Source organism: Podarcis cretensis (assembly GCF_951804945.1).
Source record: "Podarcis cretensis genome assembly, chromosome: 7".
Taxonomy (NCBI): domain Eukaryota; kingdom Metazoa; phylum Chordata; class Lepidosauria; order Squamata; family Lacertidae; genus Podarcis; species Podarcis cretensis.
The window spans coordinates 91,694,234-91,713,530 of record NC_137176.1 but is presented as its reverse complement, the minus strand read 5'-3'; the positions used below and the strand labels follow the sequence as shown (position 1 = coordinate 91,713,530).

General features: G+C 47.9%; 1 protein-coding gene across 1 annotated transcript; it reads right to left on the bottom strand.

The window, feature by feature from the left end:
• Positions 1–3,151: 3,151 nt before the first annotated feature.
• On the bottom strand, positions 3,152–7,199 carry MAFA (MAF bZIP transcription factor A). The gene has a single exon (XM_079984868.1). The coding sequence runs from the start codon at positions 6,468–6,470 to the stop codon at positions 5,505–5,507; it is 966 nt and encodes a 321-aa protein (XP_079840994.1). The 5' UTR covers positions 6,471–7,199; the 3' UTR covers positions 3,152–5,504.
• Between the last annotated feature and the right edge of the window lie 12,098 nt (positions 7,200–19,297).

Here is a 19,297-nt window from a genome sequence, read left to right as displayed (position 1 = left end):
ACAGAAGCACCACCCACAACGCTCTGCATGGTGGGAAAAGCTGGGTAGAGTTAAAACTGCATTTGGACAGACTTTTTTGCTCTTAGCTCACTGTCGCCTGACACCAATGTCTTTGGCTCTTGGAAATTATTGCCTGTGACTTGGCATTTCTCAAGTTGCTGTGGTCAGAAGCACCTTGCTCTATCCCAAAGCTTGCCTCTGTCCTTGTTTAGTCATTGCCTTGTCTGTTCTGGAGAATAACAAGCAGAGACTTCGCTACAGAAAAGGAAGGGATGCAAGAATGGCCTGCCTAGAGGTTTCAAAACCAAGACGTGGAGAGACAGCACAAAATGAAAGAAGAGGTTCTAGGAAAGCACGAGAAATTACCAACGCACATGCACATAAAAGCCAGAATAGGTTGAGGATTCAGAAAGCGGAGAATAACGGAAAGCGGGAAAGGGGGGGGGAGGCGTTTTAATTCCTCCAGGCTAGATTCCCAATCCAAAAACCTCCACTGCTTTCCTCAGGCTGGCTAACGCTGCCCCACTTCAGACAGATGCTGTGCCAGTCTTGCAACCTCTGCTTCTCCTCAAGTCCACATCTGGAACTGCAAACCGTCAGGTTAAATCACAAAAAGCAGGGGCCATTCTTATGCCGTTTTTGGGGATCAAGGTCCCCCCCCCAAGAAGTAGCTGCGACACATCAGGTCACATCAATATCCCAACTGAAAGAAACGCCAACAGATTTGGCATTGCAGGGAGTTGCGCACTGCGAAAACGTAAGCTTAGTGCGGAACGACTGGAGGGGAGCCTCAAATGTGGATTAAGACGCCAAGCTTGGTACTGTAACACTGTGGGGGGAAAGATATCTATTTGTATATATATCTATGGATCTGTCAAATCACAGTTCCATGGAAGCAGCTAACCATTTGCCATTCAGAAAGGATAGAGGGACCACACGGAACGCCACAAATCTCTCTGGGTAACCCAGATATATACTTCCAGCATAACATTTCAGCATCACAGGACAACTCATAACACTGTCCATCACACCCTTCCTGCCAGAACGCACAGGACGAAAGCAAAATGGCGCCGAGGCCAATCGGAGATGGATTTGGAAAAGCAAAGGAGCAGCAAAAGGGGGTGGGGTGAGGAGCCAAAATTTGACCAGCAAACAATAAAACTAATGCAAGGAAGAGGAAGGACAAAGGTGAGGTGTGGCGGACACGGTTAGTACCACCTGCCAGGTGAAAACAGAGTCTAATTGCATGCCATACTCAACTAGACAAAGCTACTTTTAAAAAAGGTGCCGAAATTCAAGTTTCCAACATTTTTCCCACTTCAAGAAAAATAATTAAAAAGCAGCCAAGAGGTTGCTGACTCTCTGCTTCTATACTCACCCTTGCTTGGTCTTCTTTGCCAACTAATGGGGGCATCAGTAAAACTGGAACACGTTCAGCCAAAGAGCGGAGGAGCTATAATCAAACTTTTGCAGGAGTTTTGGGGAGCGGGACATTCTGCGGAGTTCAGGTCTTGGACCCCTTTTCATTGGGGCAGAGTGGGCACAACTGTCCTGGAAGAGGATGGCGGCAGTCCGGATGAATCCCGGGGCAAGCCCTCTAGGATCACGCCCCACACTGGAAAAGATCTTTCTAGAAACCCCCAGTTTCAACCAAGTCACAAGAATGCTCTGATACGGCCCCAATTGATTTCAACAAGGCTCACACAGAACTTATTCCTGTTGGATTGTGGCTAAAAAAAGGCACAGGCAATTCACCCCAAGCAGAAAAAGATTTAGAGATTTAGTAAGTTTATATCATCCCCCCCCCAAAAATAAATCCAGCCAGCCATGCATTTTTTGAATTTTGGGGGTTTCTTTGCTTGAAATATTTCATGCGAAAGTTTTAAATACAAATAATACATGCAGGTTAATCAGTGCAATTGCTATTTTTATTTTCTAAAAGCTTTTATTTCCAGGTTAAAATACCTACTCCCTTTTCTAACTTTCCAGGTTTAAGAAATTCACGCTGTTAAAACCAGAACATCCTTCCCCACACTCCATTCTTCCAACTCCCACAGTATTTTAAAGAAGTTATATGGATTGATTTAAAAAAGAACATAAACCCCTAAGTAGCTGAAGTAGGAAATAAGCCAATTTATTACCATCTAAAATAAAAGTCAAGTGGATACACTCTGCATTTGGTTATAAAAACAGGCAGTGAGGAAAGCGGTTAAAAAGAGCCCTCCAACTGGAACAAAATTTTCTTTTAACTAATTAACTGGGAACACAAATGAAACAATATACCCAATTTCTACTCCGATGAAACTCTTTCATTTAGAATCTTAAAAGTGGGAGGGGTGGCAGATGAGAATAATTGTTTTAAATCCAGCATGAAAAAGTCATTTCCCCAATAGGAGGGAGGAAATAACAATCTGTGGTACATTCCACAAATAATATCCATTCATATACCGTAAACCTAAAAAAAGCAAAGAATTTAACACATTTTTTAAAAGCCACATTTTAAATATACCTTCTATTATTTAAAGGCTGCATTGCAAATACATTTGCCAATAAGGAACTCAGAAGACAAGGCTATTTCCTTTCTCAAAAAGCTGCTGCCCAAATTGCAAAAAATAAAATCAGATATTGGGGGGCGGGGAATAATCTAGTTGTTTTAAATGGTAAGTGGTGTAATTGTAGCATAGCTCCAAGAAATCAGAATATCAAAATAAATAATGCTTTCCATTGTTGCATCTGGTCTGCCACTGTGAGAAGAGAATGCTGGACTATACGAGCCATTGGCCTCATTCAGCAATCTTTTCCAGCCTTCTTATTAAAGAGAGATTAATTTAATTTGACAGTGTGCTAACAGAACAGTTCTGGGCGGGAGGTCTTTGAATTTAGGTAAATTTAATTTTTCAAATTCCTGAAGATCGCAGGCTAGACATGCACAATCCCCACACATTCCCCCTCTCTCTTGCTCACTCAGTCTTTGAACACACTTCTGATTTTCTTGCAAAGAAAATGCGAGGAAGAAAAATGGGAGAGGCAATGGCGATTTCATTTCCTACATCCAATAAACCCAAGACACAGCTCCCAGAATGTGCAAAATACATTCAAAGAATTTTTTTGGGGGGGTTACAAGACTAGAAAAGGCAGCAAGACGAAGAAATATGTCTAAAGAGATTTATTTTTGTTTCGTAGCAAATGAAAGCTAGAAGGAGGCTTTTTGCACTGATGCCTGAAACACAAAGAAGAAACAATTCATGACAAACGAACAAAAATATATCTATATATATAAATATTCAGTTGGTTTGAGGTTGTAACAGCCTGCATGGCTCAAGAGCAGGATGTGGGGACAAAATTAAGAACCGTATCGAAGCTCTAGAGATGAAATTGGTTGTATCTGGATGCAACAGTGTTTTAAAAACCACAGAAATTGAAATTTCATTTAAAATGCCTTGCACCTAAAAATGCACCAGGTTCCAAAATTTCACAAATTGTGCCGGGTTTTGAGAAATACCCATATGCTTTAAAGATACTTATTCCTAAGAGTCCTCTTTTTAAACAAACAACTTTTATCTTAAAAAAAAATAGCCCAGCTGTGAATCAGTTAAGCCTTCACCCAAAAGCACAATTGCATTTTTGTTTGTATTATTATTATTATCATCATTATTAGCAATAAATAAAGTGTGCATTTTATAAATCAAGGTTCAAACCGTTATTTCGTTTCCTTGGAATTTAATAAATAATTCTGGTGCATAGTATTAGTAATATTATTATATAGCAGCCAACAGATTGCAGTTCATATATTAACTCTATTGCCTTTCAAATTGTCTTTAAGAGTGTTTTCTTTCCCCCAATATTGTTTTAAACAGCATAGATAATTTTAAATCTCTATAAAACAAACAGCATTATTTAATCCAATTTATTACTGTATATAGTGCATTCGGCTTTGTCAACATCGTTAAATTAATTCTTATATTATTTGCATGCTATTACATACAAACTTTCATTAAGACTCGTGTTTGTTTTTTTAAAAGTTTTCTTTCTTTTTTCCTTTTAAAGTCACCAAGCAAAGTAAAGGGTGGAGAAGATAAGACTGGGCGGTGGGAGAGCAGGAGGAGGAAGAGAAAGGAACTAAAGACCTACTAATATGTACAAGTGGACACCTTAAATAAGTTAAGTCTGGCTCAGTTCCCCGTTGGTTTGGTTTTTTTTTTAAATAAAAAACGCACACAGACAAAAATAATAATTAAGAAAAAAAGGAGGGGAATTAAAAAGGCAAGTAAACTCAACCCAGATTGCTGAGGTTCTCCTCGCAAGGGGAAAAAATGTCCAGCGTTATTTGAGCATCACTGTTCCATCAGGAGAGGAGGGAGGCAGAAAATATCACTTTGCAAAATCTTTTTTTTTTTTTTTAAGACTATCAGATTCTGTTTGTTTAAGATGCACCGAAAAGGAGGGGGGAGAGGGGGGAAATTCTGGACGTAAGAGGAGAAAATACAAAGTTTGGGGAGGGGCGGGGCGGGGCGGGGAGAACAACTGGTTCATGTTTTCCCCTCATCTGTTCTCGTAAGGGACGGGGCGGGTTTGGGGGAGAGATTTTACTGAAATCCCATACATGTCCGGCATGCAGGAATGCGGAGAGAAGGGGGTCTCGAGGAGGCGGAGGAGAGCCGGGAGAGAGCCGGTCGGGCGCCGCGGCAGGATGAGGCCCCCCTCGGGCTCTCCAAGGAAGGAAGGAAAGAAAGGAGGAAGGAAGTTGGGGACCCCTCTCCAACGGCGCTGTCCTTGGTCGCCAGAATCCGATTGCTGCTTCTTCACGTCGAGGGATATTTGGAGGCGGGGGGCTTGCCTGCTCCGGCGCTTTCGTTTGGTTTACGTTGAGGTGGGGGAGACAGAAAAGTTGTCCTTCTTCCTCCTTGCCAAAAAATAGGTACCTGTCCCCCGGAGCGCGTCCGTCCGTCCCCGCGACGAAATGTACAAGTCCGCGCGCCTCCTTTGCCAGCCGACGGGGCGAACACGCCAGGGACTAACAGCGGAGGAAAGCCGAGGCATCAAGAGGTGCGGGAGGGCAGGAAAAGTGGGGACAGAGGAGGAAAGAGAGCCAGTCAGTAGGAAGTCGGGAGGGCGCGAGGAAAGAGAAGAATTCAAGTCGGCTTTCGTACATAGAAAAATGTATGAACGCAGTCAGTGCAAGGAAGGTGGAGCGGGCGGACTTGGTGGGGAGAGGGTCCTTCTCCCCACCCCACCTCCACTTCAGGTCTGGTTTCCCCTCTGTCCCGGGGTGGGGGGGGGTTGGCGACCTGGGTCCCCCAAGAAAGAAACCGCGAAGCCTTGGCGAGGCGGTGCGCCCCTTCGGGTATTTACAACTTCTCTCCGGAGGCGAGCGAGGAGGGCGCGGGAGAGGAGGCCAATCCACAGGGGTTCACACACACCCCCCCACCGCTTTCTTGCTTGTCCTCGAGGGCTGGTGGGACGGGGGCTCCCCCAGTCCCGTCCGCGCCGTCGCGCCCGCGGCTTCACATGAAGAAGTCGGCGGAGGGCGGCTTGCCCGGCGCGGGTCCCCCCTGGGCGGGCGACGGGTCCCTGGCGGCGGCGGCGGCGAAGGTGCGCCCGGCCAGCTTCTCGTACTTCTCCTTGTAGAGGTCCCGCTCCTTGGCGAGGCGGGAGACCTCCTGCTTGAGCTGCTCCACCTGGCCTTGCAACTGACACTTCTCGTTCTCCAAGATGTGCCGCTGCTGGACGCGCTTGTAGCGGCACGACTGCGCGTAGCCGCGGTTCTTGAGGGTCCGCCGCTTCTGCTTGAGGCGGATCACCTCCTCCTTGCTGAAGCCGCGCAGCTGCCGGTTCAGCTCGCGCACCGACATGGACACCAGCTGGTCGTCGGAGAAGCGGTCTTCCAGGCGCAGGTGGTGGTGATGAGGGTGGTGCCCGGCCCCCGGGTGGTGGTGGTGCCCCGGGTGGTGGTGGTGAGGGTGGTGGTGGCCCGACGGGGCCAACTCCTCGCCGGGGAACGGCTGGCCCCCCCGGAAGCCCTCGTAGCCGCCCTGGTGGTGGTGGTGATGGTGGTGATGTCCGATGAGCGCCTCGACGGCGTCCTCGGGCGTCAGGTTCAGCGCCTCGGGGTTCAGGTGGTGCTGGTAGTTCGACATCCAGTAGAGATCTTCCAGCTGGGCCTTGCCCGACGCCCCTCCGGGGTTGCCGCCGCCGCCCCCGCCGCCGCCTCCCGGGTGGGCGAGGCCAGTCGGCGGCTGCCCTCCGGGGCTGGGCGCGCAGAAGCTGGGCGACGACGGCACGGAGGAGCAGGGCGTGCTGATGGGCGTCGAGGAGAGCGAGCCCGGCGGCGGCAGGCGGTGGCAGAAGCGCTCCGCCTCGGCCGGCTCCTTCTTCACCTCGAACTTCATCAGGTCGAAGTCGTTGACGTACTCGATGGCCAGCGGGCTGGTGGGCAAGTCCGCCGCGCTCATGGCCAGCTCCGACGCCATCTCACCGCATAGAGGGCCGCCCAGGCCGCCGCCTGCCCCGGCCCCCGAGCTCCGCGCGGAGAGCTCCGCGCACCGAGGCCGCCTCGACGACGCCCGCCGCCCGGTCTCCGCTCAGGCCCCCTTCCGACGGCAGCCGGAGAGGCGAAGCAGGAAAAGTTGCTGCGTCCGATCTCAGTGGAGGAGAGTTTGCAAGGAAGGAGGGAGAGAGGGAAAGATTGGAGCGGGGTAGGTGGAGACAGAGAGAAAGAGAAAATGGAAGAAGCAGCGGCTTTTGCTGGCGAGGGCGAAGGAGGCGTCGTCGGGGAAAGTTGCCCTCACTCCAAAAAGTCCATGGGGCCAGGAGGGGGGCGCGCCGCGGGGAGGAGGCGGTGCAGGGAGGGCGGTGGTCGTCCTGCGGGCTCCGGGCAGCCCCCCTCCAGCCTGGCCTCGGCGCTCAGCTGCAACGCCGGGCGCGCTTCCCTGCCTCGGCTCGGCTCCTTCTCCGCCGACGCTCCGGGGTCCCAGCAGCAAAGCAGCGGCAGGAGGAGGAGGAGCAGCAGAGAGGCGGCTTTGCCAGGCGGCCAGCGCCCCCCTCCAGGCACTTTTGCTGCCCCCCCCCCGCAAGTGGGGGGCGTCCTGGAATTGCACGAGGCGCGCGTCCCCTCCTCCTGCCCGCTTTGCAGGGCGCGCGAGGGTCCCGAGCGCTGCTGCTGCTGCTGCTCCTCCTGCTGCCGCCCCCTCGGCCGCCTCCCCCCCGTTGGCCAGTAACTGAAGTGCTGAATGGAGGATTCTTCCTTTTATAGGGAGCGGCGCCAGGCCCCGCCCGCCGAGGCGGGGGCAGCCACCTCCCCGCCTATAACGAGCCGGGGCTGGCGGGGCAATTTGCCTATCCCTATAGCAACCCCCGGGCCCAGCTGTCAGTCTCTGGCGGGAACAGCTGGAAGCCAAGGAGGAGGAGGGGGGGAGGGAAAGGGGAGGGGGGGAGAGAGGGGGAAGCTCCCTCTTGTGGCCGCGCCGAGGAAAAGCAGCCCCGGGGTCCGTCTTGGGGGGACAAGCGCCCCGGGGAAGGTCGGGGGGGGGGGAGGGAGGCGCGCCTCGGATGGCTCAGGGAGTCCGGGGACAGTTGCCAACTTCTGGCTCTGAAAGCGCCCGGGCGCCCGGGGGAAGGAGAACGGAAGCGACTTTGCGCAGTGGAGATGGAGAAAGCGCGCATGCAACTCCGTCCGTCGGCGCTTTGTTATTGGCTTGCCCGGCTACCCCGGTAAATACGGCGCTGTGCACCCGGGCGAGCGAGTCCCTGCCCCGAGGAGCCTGCACTCGTCTGCATTCGGCACGAGAGAGGATGGATGCGTGGGAGCCGCGCCAGCAAATGCCATTACGCACCAAGTCATCCGAAGTGCTCGCGTCGCCCGGCCTCTTGGCCTCCTGCTTCCCACAGACCCGGCCTCGGAGCCCCGCCGTTTCTGCTCTCCGATGTCTCGCGCGGGGAAACATCCCCGGCTAGTGCCCAGGCCTTTTTAATTTGGAGAATTAAATCCATTGGAGAGGGCATGGCCGGAGCCCATGGATTCAAACCAACCTTAGGGAGGAGATCTTTCTGAATCGGAGTATTTTTATTTTTATTATTTTTATCCCACCTTCTCCCCCCCAAAAAAAAACGGGACTCAAGGTGGCTTACAAAAAGTCAAACAGGACAGATAAAATACAAAAAGCTCGAAACATCTTGCGAAAAAGCTCGAGCGTGGACTTTCCTTCACTGAAGGTGAACAGAAAGTGGGTGGCCATCTGTCAGGAATTCTTTCAGTGTGATTTCCGCATTGCAAGGGGTTGGACTAGATGGCCCTGGAGGGTCCCTTCCAACTCCACAATTATATTCTTTTGCCTTGGAAGGTAGTGGAGTCTCTGACGGTTTTTAAACACAGTTTGGATGCCTGTATGTCAGGAGTTCCTTAGCTGTGATTGCAAGGGGTTGGACTAGAGGACCTTTGGGGAACCCTTCCAACTCTACAATCCTATGAGTCTGTGTTGCAGCGGTGGGTGAGGGGTATGGTTGGAACTGGCACCTTCCCCTGCAAAGCAAGCCCTCTTGGCCACAGGTCTTTCCCTCTCTCTGGAAGGAGCAGAATGGCCTTGTGGGAGGAAGTGAAGGCACAGCAGTTTGGGTCAGCCAAGCTTGGTCCCCTAATGGGGCAAAGGACGAGCCCTGTGGTTTAAATACCTCTGTCTATTTAAATACCTCGCCCTTGGACTTTAAGGAGGCATATAACAAGCAGTCTTTAAAGTAAGTACAGTGGTACCTCGGGTTAAGTACTTAATTCGTTCTGGAGGTCTGTACTTAACCTGAAACTGTTCTTAATCTGAAGCACCACTTTGGCTAATGGGGCCTCCCACTTCCACCGGAGGACAATTTCTGTTCTCATCCTGAAGCAAAGTTCTTAACCCGAGGTACTATTTCTGGGTTAGCGGAGTCTGTAACCTGAAGCGTATGTAAGCCAAGGTACCACTGTATGTTTGAAACTGTTGTAAAGGTAAAGGTAAAGGGACCCCTGACCATTAGGTCCAGTCACAGACGACTTTAGGGTTGCGGTGCTCATCTTGCTTTATTGGCCGAGGGAGCTGGCGTACAGCTTCTGGGTCATGTGGCCAGCATGACTAAGCCGCTTCTGGCGAACCAGAGCAGCACACAGAAACGCTGTTTACCTTCCCACCGGAGTGGTACCTATTTATCTACTTGCACTTTGACGTGCTTTTGAACTGCTAGGTTGGCAGGAGCTGGGACCGAACAATGGGAGCTCACCCCGTCGTGGGGATTCGAACCGCCAACCTTCTTATCGCCAAGTCCTAAGCTCTGTGGTTTAACCCACAGCGCCACCCGCATCCCTGAAACTGTTGTAGACATACTGAAAATCGTTTCGCATTTTTGGAATTTAATGTTGGGCTGTTTATGACATTTGGGACTCCTTTGGGAGGAAACATGAAATCCCTTCGGACTCCTTCGGGAGGAAAGCTGGGATAAGGATCAAATCAAGCAGCAACAGCATCCGAAAGCCAGGTAAGAAATAAAACCCCAGGACTGTTTTATTAAACCTGGCACCACGGCTAGCAAACGATAAATGCCTGGGATGTTAACTAAACCTAGGGGTGAGTCAGATGGACTTAGCCTCACGGCTAAATGATGGACAGTGAGGGGCTGAAGTGAGCCAGGGAGGGGATTTCAAATGGGGAGTCCACTCTTCTAGACCCCAGCACCGGCTGCCGTTGGGAGAGCATCCAGTGAGTCTCTGTGCTGAGCTCAGATGCCTCAGCAAAGCCAAGCCAAGGGCTCTCGGTTGCACAAATTACCTTGATGCTCTTTCAATCCACTGCAATGTTGTGCTCGTATCATGTTCCCCCCAGCCAGCTGCTCAGCCACTGCATGTTTCCCCCACCCCACCCCAGGGCAAAGTAAATATTCCAAATATCATAACTAGGACTGGGTGCACATTGCCAGCTTAAAACACAGCTAGAGCATGCATTTTCTCTGGTTGGGTGGAAGCACATCCAAACACAGTACCTACGGGACCGCCTCTCCTGGTATGCCCCGCAGAGGACCTTAAGGTCTACAAATAATAACATTTTGGAGGCCCCAGGTTGCAAGGTGGTTAGACTGGCCTCAGCTAGGGCCAGGGCCTTTTCAGCACTGGCCCCAACTTGGTGGAACGCTGTGTCACAAGAGACCAGGGCCCTGCGGGACTTGACATCTTTCCGCAAGGCCTGCAAGACAGAGCTGTTCCACCAGGCCTTTGGTTTGGACTCAGTCTGACCCTTATGTTTCCCTCCCCTTATGGTTTTGATCTATGGGCTACTTTTAAAATGAGGCTGCATTTTAAACTGCATTTTAACCTGTATTTTAAATTGGGCTCTCCCCCCCCCCCATCATGTTTTTTACTGTGATTTTATTGGTGTTCGCCGCCCTGAGCCCAGCTCTGGTCGGGGAAGGCGGGGTATAAATAAATTTTATTATTATTATTATTATTATTATTATTATTATTATTATTATTATTATTTAATTAATTAATTTCATAAGTAGCGACAGGACATAGAGTTAAACTGTGGAACTCACTGCCACAGGAGGCAGGGATGGCCACCAACATGGATAGCTTTAAAAGAAAATGAGACAGATTCATGGAGGTGGTGATGGCTATTGATGCCTACTGGACAGGATGGGAAGAGCGCTCTCATGGTCGGATCCTGTCTGCGGGTTCCCCACGGGCATTAGCTCCTATGAGAACAGGATACTGGACTAGACGGGCCACTGGCCTGATCCAGCAGACCCTTCTTATGTTCATTTGACCGATTCAAGGTAAATATGGATTGTGGCTCACATCATGTTAGCAGTGTTTCCCAAGCCAACAGTGTGCGCGCCCAGCCTTGCACCTGGAAACAAGGCAACCTTTTTGGGAGACCTGATGACCATGAAGCAACAAGGCTTAGGTCAACCTGGCCCCTGAGAAATCTATATTTTGCGCATTCTCCTCTGCTGATTCCCATCTGCACCCAAACATCTCGTCTGCTCACCCGTTGCTGACACCTTTCTCCTGCCTCCCATCACCCTGATTAATGGAATTGCATTCCTGCTACACTAAAGTCAGCCTCACAACACACAGATGCTTCCTAAATATAAAATAAAATGGACTTCTCCGCAACACTGGGCTTCTAGGTTATCACACAGCACTCTCTTTTTTCCTCTTTATTAAATTTTATTGGTATTTTCCACACAACAACAATACAAAAAATATCAAAACATAACAATACACAAAAACCAACATACAAAAAATAATCCATATCTTACAAGTTAATAATATAAACACTAAAAAGAAAAACAAACATTGACTTCCACCAATCCCACAACACCTCCTTTACCTCTCACTGTGTCTTCCTGTTTTCCTTATCCTCTCTATCCTAGCATCCAGATATAAATCCCTCTTTCTTATCCTTTCACTTCACAAGGTAATTCCAGACTCGGCCAGATTTCTGTCCTCAAACCTTGACTTTTGAGGTATTGATTTACACAGTACTCTCAATTTTCTCCCTCTCTCCAGCAAAATGGGTATAACACCACTTGGTTCATCTGCAGGGCTGGTGTAACTTTCTCTGGACACAGCCATGCCCCCTGAAAAATGGGTATAATAATGACAGTGTTTATCTGCATTGAAACTGGCTTTTAAATCTCACATTCAGGGGGGAAAGGACCTTTGCATGCCACAAATCTTGAGTGAGAAAGATCACAGATCTGCCTTGGCTGGACCGCTGCATTTCAGACGCAGCGACACTAAAATCCTGGAAATCCAAGTCATTTTCTGTAGGGCAGCCATCGCCGTCTCCCCGCAGGAGATGGCCTAAATAAAAGGTTTAGAATGAACATTTCTTCTGCAGATGATGGGTGTGTCACTCTCACCTACTTTCTCTTTGTGTTGCTGTTATTGGCTAGATCTGCTTTCTTAAATGCTGTGGCTTTATTCATTGGCTAGACACACAGGAAGGCGGCAGCTTTCTCGCAAAATAAATGAGGGGAACAGGGCTTGCAGATTTCGCCTCACATCGCAGGTTCCACAAAGGCTAGAAACTTGTTTTTAAATTTTAAGAAGCAAGCTGGGGAAGCCCAGCCAGATGGGGCAGGGTATAAATAATTAAAAATATATTGTTATTGTAATTAAAAATATATTATTATAATAATTAAAATATATTAAAATTTATTATTTATTATTATATTATTATTAAAAAATTATTACTATTATTATTATTATTATTATTATTATTATTATTATGGGGTAGGGTTATGGCTTATCTGAGAGGAGAAATTGCCCCCCTTGAGCCCAGCATTGAAGGCCCATCCAGATTCCTCCTTGAGATTGATTCTGGCACAAGAACTTCGCTTCAGACCCCTCTCACTGAGCAGGAGGGCTGCAAACTTTGATCAGCTAATTGATTAAGCCATTTTAACACATTTTTAAACATTTGTTAATTGATCGGGAGGCGCCTTTTGAGTCAATTAGACCACACCATTTTTGTTCCTAAAGAAAAGTTAATTTGCTTTATAGAGGTTCTTGGGAGAAACTCCCAATGGGGAAAGGACCCTATAAAAAGGGGGTGTTTCCCCCTTTGTCTTTCTCACAGGGGCGGGGTGTCTAAGCAAACACCTGAAGAGGGCCCTATTCTGACCCTCTAACCACCAGACCTGAGCTATAGGAGGCTGGATGTAGCTAAACATACAGTTCTCGCTGCCTCACCTCAAAAAGGAGCTGGAAAAGGTTCAGAAAAGGGCGGCCAAAATGCTCAAAGGACAATACCCAGAGAAGTCAGGCAGGAGCTGAAAGAGGGCTGGGAGACAGTGTAGTGTAATGGTTAAAGTGTCAGACTAGGACTTGGGAGACCCGGGCTGAAGTCCTCAGCCATGAAGCTCTTACTGGGAAACCTTGGGCCAGTCGCTGTCTCTCAGCCTGGCCTACCTCACAGGGCTGTTGTTAGGAGAAAATGGAACGGGAGAACTATACACACTTTCCTTCCTGGAGGAAAGGTGGGATATAATTGTAAGAAATTATTAATTTTTTTGTTGTTGTTTAGTCATGTCCGACTCTTTGTGACCCCATGGACCAGAGCACGCCAGGCACTCCTGTCTTCCACTGCCTCCCGCACTTTGGTCAAACTCATACTGGTAGCTTCGAGAACACTGTCCAGCCATCTCGTCCTCTGTCGTCCCCTTCTCCTGGTGCCCTCAATCTTTCCCAACATCAGGGTCTTTTCCAGGGAGTCTTCTCTTCTCATGAGGTGGCCAAAGTATTGGAGCCTCAGCTTCAGGATCTGTCCTTCCAGGGAGCACTCAGGGCTGATTTCCTTCAGAATGGAGAGGTTGGATCTTCTTGCAGTCCATGGGACTCTCAAGAGTCTCCTCCAGCACCAAAGTTCAAAAGCATCAATTCATCGGTGATCAGCCTTCTTTATGGTCCAGCTCTCACTACTGGGAAGACCATGGCTTTAACTATACGGACCTTTATCTATACGGACCTATTATTATTATTATTATTAGACCTACACTGGCTCCCAGTACGTTTCTGAGCACAATTCAAAGTGTTGGTGCTGATTTTTAAAGCCCTTAACGGCCTTAGTTCAGTAGACCTGAAGGAGTGTCTCCACCCCCATTGTTCAGCCTGGACACTGAGGTCCAGCTCTGAGGGCCTTCTGGCGGTTCCTTCAGTGCAAGAAGCCAAGTTACAGGGAACCAGGCAGAGGGCCTTCCTGGTGGTGGCGCCCACCCTGTGGAACACCCTCCCACCACATGTCAAGGAGAAAAACAACTACCAGGCTTTTAGAAGACATCTGAAGGCAGACCTGTTTAGAGAAGTTTTTAATATTAAGTGCTGTATTGTTTTTAACACTTGATTGGGAGCTGACCAGAGTGGCTGGGGAAACTCAACCAGATGGGCGGGGTAATAATAATAATAATAATAATAATAATAATAATAATAATAATAAGACCTACATTGGCTCCTAGTATGTTTCCGGGCACACTTCAAAGTGTTGGTATTGACCTTGAAAGCCCTAAATGGCCTTTGTCCTGTATACCTGAAGGAGCGTCTCCACCCCCATCGTTCAGCCTGGACATTGAGGTCCAGCATTGAGGGCCTTCTTGCGGTTCCATCCCTGCAAAAAGTGAGGTTACAGGGAACCAGGCAGAGGGCCTTCTTGGTGGTGGCACCTGCCATGTGGAATGCTCTCCCTTCAAATGTCAAGGAAATAAACAACTATCTGACTTTTAGAAGACATCTGAAGGCAGCCCTGTTTTTCTTTTTATCTGACTGGGTTTCCCCAGCCACTCTGGGCAGCTTCCAACAAAATATAAAAATACAGTAGTCCATCACACATTAAAAGCTTCTCTAAACAGGGCTGCCTTCAGATGTTTAGGGAAGTTTTTAATGTTTGTTGTTGTTGCCCCACCTATCTGGCTGAGCTGCCCCAGCCATTCTGGGCAGCCAGACAGGAATTAAATAGAATAAATGTCTCACCATAGTGGGACAGCCCACGAGGTTGTTGTTGTTTTATTACAGTCAGACTGTATATGGCTTTTAAATAAATGAATTGCTTAATAAATGTCTACAGCGTTCTGAAGTAGGAAGTGGATGCAAGTTAAGTTTTGTAGCCGGGTTGAAGTTGGTTTAAGACAGCCACAGGAAAACACACCAAAAAGCCATATTTGTCCTGAAACTACAGGATCGAGATGGATTGTGGCTGATGTTGTGTGAAGGCGGCATCAAAAACTAGCAGTGGGAGAGCAGGAATGTGAACATAAAGCCTCTGGCTTGACAGATTCCACATTCAGAGCTAGAAGATAGCACTTATGAAACTTATATTCCACCTTCCCCAAGGAGCACAGGGCTGTTAACACAATGCAATTAAACAGAAATAAAGACAGTATTTTAAACACCTAAATATATCTGAAGGATCAGACACCCCCTCATGGTTAATAATGTCATGGTTGTCTGGTGGGGTATTTTTCTGCCACCTGTGGCCTGAACGTTTTCAGATAGACCTCCTGAATGTTAATAAAGGGAGACAGATTCACCTTGGCAGGTAGAGAATTCTACAACTGGAGCCTGTCACACCTGAGCTGGGACTCCTCTGATAACATTGATTGACAGAGCAGAAGAATTTGCACAAGACACCGTTAACTTGCGGGATTCAGTGCTGCCGGACATTTTCTGGGCTACCGTGTTGCATCACCCTGTTGCCTTTTGACGAAGGGGGGCATAATAGATTTTTTTTAAGTAAATAGATTACAGAACATTCTCAAGTTCAACAACAAGTTCAGGATCAAAAGGCACAATACAGAGGGCGCTTCTTTTGCCCTTTTTGGTGCCCATTTGAAAAGACAAGCCGATAATTCAGTTTAAATAGGGCTTGCTACTTTAGGGTCTTTTGCTCTAGTTAAGACAAATGGCACTGCGCCCACATGCTGATATCTGAGCACACATTCCTCTCTTTATCCTTCACTATTAAAAAACACAGTGGCGATTGTGATGCCTCTTAATGCGTTGGGTTGGGCTAGCTGACCCTCGGGGTCCCTTTCAACTCCACAATTCTCTGATGCCACGTTTCTGAGCGATTCACAAATATAAAAATGTGAGCATTAAAACACAAGCATCCAAGAAGAGGAAAGTCTCGCAATGGGACGGCAATGATAGAGGCAACCTCCAAGTTCAGGAACAGTCTACCTCTGATTCCCAGGCTCCACCCGCTCTGCCTGTTTGCTTCTGGGGGGAACATCTGTCCAGGCCCAGACATTCAGGTCTCATGTTCTTACCTTTCGATTGCCTCCATCCCCAAACCGCTGGATCCGAAAGCATCTAGCGAGTTGCAGCGGAGCCACCTTGGGGGAGAAGGCATCCCTGATGCTGGAAGAGAGTGGCCTGCCTGCCTGCCTGCCTTTTTCCCTTTCACACTCTTCTCTCACCCCCCACCCCACCCCCATCGAACAGGAGATCTGCAAAATCAAAGCACTCCCAGCTTGGATGAGCTCGCACAGCACTTGCTGGCTCAGCAAAGGAAGAAACTCTAAGTTGGCTTCATTTAGCAGCTACAAATGGAAGACTGCAGCCAGCAGCGCTGGGGAGAAAAGCCCAAGAGGGTGTTGGTAGGCGGAGGAGGGTTATTGGCTTGGCTTTGCAATGATTTCACACACACACAAACACACATACACAGACTCCAAATAATAGCATTTGTGGCTGCACAGAAGCCCAAGGAAGTGCATAAGCTGTGCTTGTTTGGGTGTTAGTCCAGATCCTATACACTGAAGGCAACTGGCTCATTTTGCATAATTTATGCTTGGTTCAAGTAGATCTGGGGAAGGCACAGATCTGCAGAGAGAGCCAAGACTCACAAGTCCCTGACCGCTATAAATCTTGCTGAGACAAAAACACACACACAGACGTGCACACATTCATTTCTGGCTTTCAAAAGTTCAGCTGCGCTTCCTTGCCTTGTCTCCAAAGCCAGGTGGGGCTATGATCCAGCTTATTGTTTGCCATGGAAGCTGAGGTTTCGGGGATCCGCTGGATTTGGCAACGGTGTGTCGCAAACTAGCTGGTCTGGCTAACAGACTGAGGATGAATCAGGGAATCTGCCGCTCAGAGTGGTCAGGGCAACCCAGTCAGATAGGCAGCATGTTGTTGTTGTTGTTGTTGTTGTTGTTGTTCAGGAGTCGTTTAATCGTGTCCGACTCTTCGTGACCCCCTGGACCAGAGCACACCAGGCCCTCCTGTCTTCCACTGCCTCCCGCAGTTTGGTCAAACTCATGCTGGTAGCTTCGAGAACACTGTCCCACCATCTCGTCCTCCGTCATCCCCTTCTCCTTGTGCCCTCCATCTTTCCCAGCATCAGGGTCTTTTCCAGGGAGTCTTCTCTTCTCATGAGGCGGCCAAAGTCTTGGAGCCTCAGCTTCAGGATCTGTCCTTCCAGTGAGCACTCAGGGCTGATTTCCTTCAGAATGGAGAGGTTGGATCTTCTTGCAGTCCATGGGACTCTCAAGAGTCTCCTCCAGCACCAGAATTCAAAAGCATGTCCTTGTCCATGGGGTTTTCTTGGCAGGGATACTGGAGTGGCTTGCCAGTTCCTGCTCCAGGTGGATCACTACAACCTGCCCATCTTGGGTGGCCCTACACGGCATAGCTCATAGCTTCTCTGAGTTATTCAAGCCCCTTCGCCACGGCAAGGCAGATGGGCAGCATATAAAGAACAAATGAAAATATTATTGCAATCGTGGAATTGTAGAGTTGGAAGGGACCTTGAGAGTCATCTAGTCCAGTGTTTCCCAACCTTGTGCCTCCAGCTGTTTTTGGACTACAATTCCCATCATCCCTTGCCACTGGTCTTGCTAGTCAGGGATGATGGGAGTTGTAGTTCAAAAACAGCTGGAGGCACAAGGTTGGGAAACACTGATCTAGTCCAACCCCTTGCAATGCAGCTCTTATAGGGTCAGAAAGTTCTTCCTGATGTTGGGTTGGAATCTCCTTTCTCGTAACTTGAAGCCATGGGTTTGGGTCCTACCCTTCGGAGCAGGAGAAACCAAGCTTGCTCCCTCTTCCATTTGGCAGCCCTTGAGATATTTGAAGATGGCTCTCATATTGCTTCTCAGCCTTCTGGGTTGCACAGCGGTAGCCCAGCTATGGAGCATGCCTCTTCTCCAGAATCGAGGGGCTGAGAAGCTTCCTCAGTCAATGAATCTCTGTTATTAGTCATGAATCAATACTCTGGCACTTTCTTGGCCGGGAGCGCAGGAGGGCCAAAGTGTAGCGAAAATGTCAGAGCCCTCAGGTTTCCACCAAGGAGAGGTAAGGCCTGAGGTGATAGGCTTGTTTTTCCCCCAGGCCCAATCCTTCCATTCCTCGCTCCCCCTATCTTTTGGGGGCTGAGGGCCCTCTGTGGGCCCAAACACAAAATGTGTGTGTGTTTGTGTCTCTCTCTGTGTGTGTCTCCCTCCATGGGCTTCTCCTTCCTGTTGCTATTTTGATAAAAGCACGTCAGGGGCAGCCTCAGACCGCTTTGAGGAAATCTCTCCCTCCATTGTCGCTGCGTGAGGGAGGGAGAGATTTCCTCAAAGCGGTCTGAGGCTTTTGAAAGAAAACTATGTTCAAATGATGTATAGATGGTACATAACACCAGTACAGATTGCAAGAATGTATAAAACTGGGTCAAATATATGTTGGAAACGCAAGGAAAAAGAAGGGAATTTTAACATATGTGGTGGGATTGCAGAGAAATTTTAAAAAATTGGGAAATGATATATAATGAGTTGAAGAAAATGTTCAAATTAACATTTGTAAAAAAAGCCAGAAGCATTTTTGTTGGGGATTGTAGGAAAAGATCTGCCAAGGAAAATGAAGAATGTATTTATGTACGCGACAACGGCAGCAAGAATCTTAGTAGCACAAGGATGGAAGAATGAAGAAACCCCAACAAAAGAACAGTGGCAAGGGAAATTGATGGACTATGTGGAATTGGCGAAATTGATATACAAACTGTGTGATAAGGACAACTGTGACTTTAAAGAACAATGGGAACTTTTTACAAAGTACTTAAAGAAACAACAAAACGAGCTGGACTCCTTGGCAGGTTTTGAATAAACATAGGGAAATTTATGGTTGTTAATATAATAGATGGATAATTTAGGGATTATTACATTTTACATTTTTATAACATGCAGAGAATAATATGTGTTAAAAAATCAGAGAGAGGAACTGAGGGGAGTCGTAGGGGGGAGGGAGGGGGGTACGTGAGGGAGATGGGAGGGGGAAATGGGAAATACAATGAAGATGATTTGTTGGAATAATTTGTTATGTGAAAATACATAATAAAAACCTTTTAAAAAAGAAAGAAAAAGAAACACAAAGTGGAAGAGTTTTTTTTTAAAAAAAATAATATTTATCAACAATTTCAATAAAAAAAAGGTTACAAAAATGATAAAAGGAAAAGACAAAAAATACAAATTACAGAAAAAATAAAAACAGTTAAAAATAAGTCCCTCTTTCTATATCTTACAATTCATTTACTTATTTTCATGACTTCCTCCTACCTCCCTTTTTTGTATTCCAATTCAGATAGTTAATTCAGCAAATCCTTACCCTCTTTGTTTTATCTTATTTCTTAATCCATTTTTACATACTCCTATTTAACCTTATTACTAAAACCACTTCATTTCATTCCAATGTCATTTTAACATTCAATAATTTTATAGTGTTTCTGTAGATAATCTTTAAATTTCTTCCAATCTTCTTCCACCGACTCTTCTCCCTGGTCTCGGATTCTGCCAGTCATTT

What these genes read in the sequence shown, in the direction of transcription:
- MAFA (XM_079984868.1), bottom strand. Translation starts at nt 6,470, where the DNA reads ATGGCGTCGGAGCTGGCCATGAGCGCGGCGGACTTGCCCACCAGCCCG.